This window comes from Pteropus vampyrus, unplaced genomic scaffold (genome assembly GCF_000151845.1).
Source record: "Pteropus vampyrus isolate Shadow unplaced genomic scaffold, Pvam_2.0 Scaffold320, whole genome shotgun sequence".
In the NCBI taxonomy this organism is placed as follows: Eukaryota; Metazoa; Chordata; class Mammalia; order Chiroptera; family Pteropodidae; genus Pteropus; species Pteropus vampyrus.
In genome coordinates, this window is record NW_011889101.1 from 124,422 (window position 1) to 127,352 (window position 2,931).

Here is a 2,931-nt window from a genome sequence, read left to right on the forward strand (position 1 = left end):
CCCTGCGCTGGCACCACAGCCCGGAACAAAGCCTCCCTCCCACCACCAGCAACCTTGGGAACAGGACCTACCCCACGTGGAGCTGGGCCTAAGCGTGTGGAGCACTTGTGGGTGGGACAAAGGGACCCTGTCCTGGACTCATGTCCATCCCCCAACCAGAGACACAGCGCAAGGGTCTTGCAATCCTCAAACCTTTTATTAACAGCAAAAATCTTGACAGTGGCGTGTGAACCACGTGAGGGTGGCAGGTGGGCACTTGCAAGGCAGTGTGGGAGACAGCGGAGGGCCCTGGCGGGGTGCCCCGTCCAGGGACACCGTGAGGGGTGTGGCTGTGGCCACAGTGGCAAAGGGAGATAAATAACACTGTGGGGCAGGGGTGGGACAGCAGGAGGGGAGAGTTGATGGCCACCTCGGAGTGACCCGCCCAGGGCCATGGAGATACACAGGGACACATGGGGCCACGAGACACACAGACGTAGAGACACATGGGTACAGAGCCACAAGGACACAAAAGGGGCTAGCAGGTGCTAGAACAAGGGCAGACACGGCCAGAGAAACGGGGATGGGCAGGCCTCGTCCAGAGACGGCCTGGGTGGCTTCCTCCCCATGCCCCTGGCGAAGGCCCTGGACTGGAGGGCAGGATGTGCTGGACGGGGCTGGGTAGCTGGTCATTTCCCCTCCGAGAGACAGGCAGTGGGGCCCCGGGCCAGGGGCCATGCCCCCCGGGGCAGGGCTGTGGGCCTAGGGCTGGACTTTGCCCTCAGGGTCCCTGTCGTAGATGTAGCTGCCCACGGCTCCAGTGTTCACTCCTGCGGACAGAGGCGGCCAGGGTGGTGGGGAGGGGCGGCGGGGAGAGGGGCCAGCGCCTCCCCACATCCAGGCCACACTTACCCCTGGGTCCGAAGAGTATTCCGTAGCAGGGCTTGTGGCAGTAGGGCTGACCATCGTGCTGGGGGAAGGGCTGAGGTGAGGTGGGGGTACAGACTCCTGTTTCCCCACTCCCCAGGTGGCCTCCTCTCTGTCCTCTGCCGGCCTCTCTCCCTGGGAGTCCTGGAGCGCCCAGCCCCAAGACCAACCAGTCCACTTGCCTGGGGCTACCCAGCATCCGCGCACCTGCGAGGCTGCATTCTGGCCACCAGGGGGCAGCCCCGCCGCCCCTCGGGTCGAGCCTGGCCCCGCCGCGCCCCTCACCTCCGCGTGGCCGCCCGGAGTCAGCGTCTTCCCGCAGCGCTCACAGCGCAGGCACGGCCGGTGCCAGTCCTTGCCGAGGGACGTCACCTTCTCGGCTGGGAAAGGGGGGAGAAGGTCACGCGGAGGCCGCAGCGGAGCCCTCCCTCAGGTTGGGGCTGGGTGTGGTCACTCACCAAAGTAGACCCTCTTATTGCAGCGAGGACACATGTTGGGTTCGCCCGTGAACGTGGTGACGCTAGAGGCTGGGGCGGGGACAGAGAGGGGTCAGGGGGGCTGGGCCGCTCCCGCGCCTCCCCCCACATCCAGAGCCCGGCCCACCTTTGCTGGGCCCCTTTGGGGGGCCACTCGCCTTGCGCTCCTCGGCTCGGGCCGCGGGGACCTCGATGGGGCCAGTGACCTGTGGTCCCTCCGCAGAGGGCTTCTCGTAGATGTAGGAGCCAGCACCTCCGATGTTCACCCCTGTGGGGTAGCAGGCGCTGCAGGGTGGGTGGCTGTGGCCAGTGGCCTTGGCGTCCACCCCCCAGGCCTCACGCCCTACTGGACTTCTCCAAAACTGGCCCTCTGCAGTCCCTTCTGCTGGGTCGGGACCCTAGCCCCTGGGGGCGCCCGTGGCCTGGGGCAGCTATCTGGGAAGAGTATAGAAAGAAGGGGGGCAGGGGGACCCACAGCCCCAGGCCTCCTGTGGGCCCTGCCGCTCTGGGGCCGGAGCAGACCCCAGGCTGGGGCCCCTGGGCTTACCTTTGGGTCCGAACAGTGTAGCATAGCAAGGCTTGTGGCAAAACGGCTTCCCATCATGCTAGGCAGAGGGCAAGGGCGAGGGGTGAGGGCCACGCGCAGAGGCTCCTTGGACCCCGACCCCCATGGTGGGGAGAACCCCGAGCCCCACAGCCCAGCCCAAGAGTGGGGCTCACCTCGGCGTGGCCCCCCGGAGTCAGCGTCTTGCCGCAGCGCTCACACTTGAGGCAAAACTTGTGCCAGTCCTTGCCCAGGGAGCTCACCTTCTCAGCTGCGGACAGGAGGGGACGTCAGGGGCCCCGCTGTCCCCCGGGGCCTCCGCACCCTCACTGCCCTGGGGCTGCGACCTGAAGCAGGCATCTTTTGTGGACTCCCAGCTCAGCATCACACCCACCTCATGTCCCCTCCCTCACACAAGTCTCCCAGGCAGGCCTCAAAGGAGGTGAGGGGGAGCCCTGGAGCTCCAGACCACGTGCGGGGAGGCCAGTCCCCACCCCCACCCCCCGTGCGACCCTCAAGGGACAGGACGCCTGCCTGTCTACATTTGGCCCTGAGAGTCCCAGCCCCCTGCCTCCAGCTGCTGCTCTGGCACCCAAGGTCTGGGACCAGCTGCTGAGGGTCGGGTCCAGTGCCCTCCCCATCCCCCCACGGCCTGCGCCACCTTCCAATGGACGGAAGTGGGGGGGCCTCCCCAGGGCCACACCACAGGAAGAAAGGCCGGAGCCCAGCAGGAATTCCGGGAAGGGACCGAGCCAGCGGGGTGGGGGGAGGCAGGGTGGAGTCTGGCAGAGCCCCGAGAAGCCCCGAGAAGAAGCCGACCCTTCCCCAGGCCCCTGTTGGGGCAGGCCGGGGCTGGCTGCGTCCAAGGCGACCGGATCCCATGCCGGCCGCATCCTCTCCCAGTTCCACTGGCCAGCGGAGGCCATGGCAGCTGCCACTCAGGGCGGCCAGAACCAAGCTGCACCGCCAGCTGCAAGACGTGGCCACTCACGGGAATGACTCTCA

General features: G+C 67.1%; 1 protein-coding gene across 1 annotated transcript; it reads right to left on the reverse strand.

The window, feature by feature from the left end:
- Positions 1-719: 719 nt before the first annotated feature.
- CRIP2 (cysteine rich protein 2) lies at positions 720-2,325 on the reverse strand. The gene is made up of 7 exons (XM_011377718.2): positions 2,103-2,325; positions 1,930-1,987; positions 1,510-1,650; positions 1,365-1,433; positions 1,192-1,286; positions 892-949; positions 720-809 (listed from the first exon to the last, which is right to left on the reverse strand). Exons 4-7 carry the CDS (start codon positions 1,396-1,398, stop codon positions 742-744), a joined length of 255 nt encoding a protein of 84 aa, XP_011376020.1. The 5' UTR covers positions 1,399-1,433; positions 1,510-1,650; positions 1,930-1,987; positions 2,103-2,325; the 3' UTR covers positions 720-741.
- Positions 2,326-2,931: the final 606 nt, after the last annotated feature.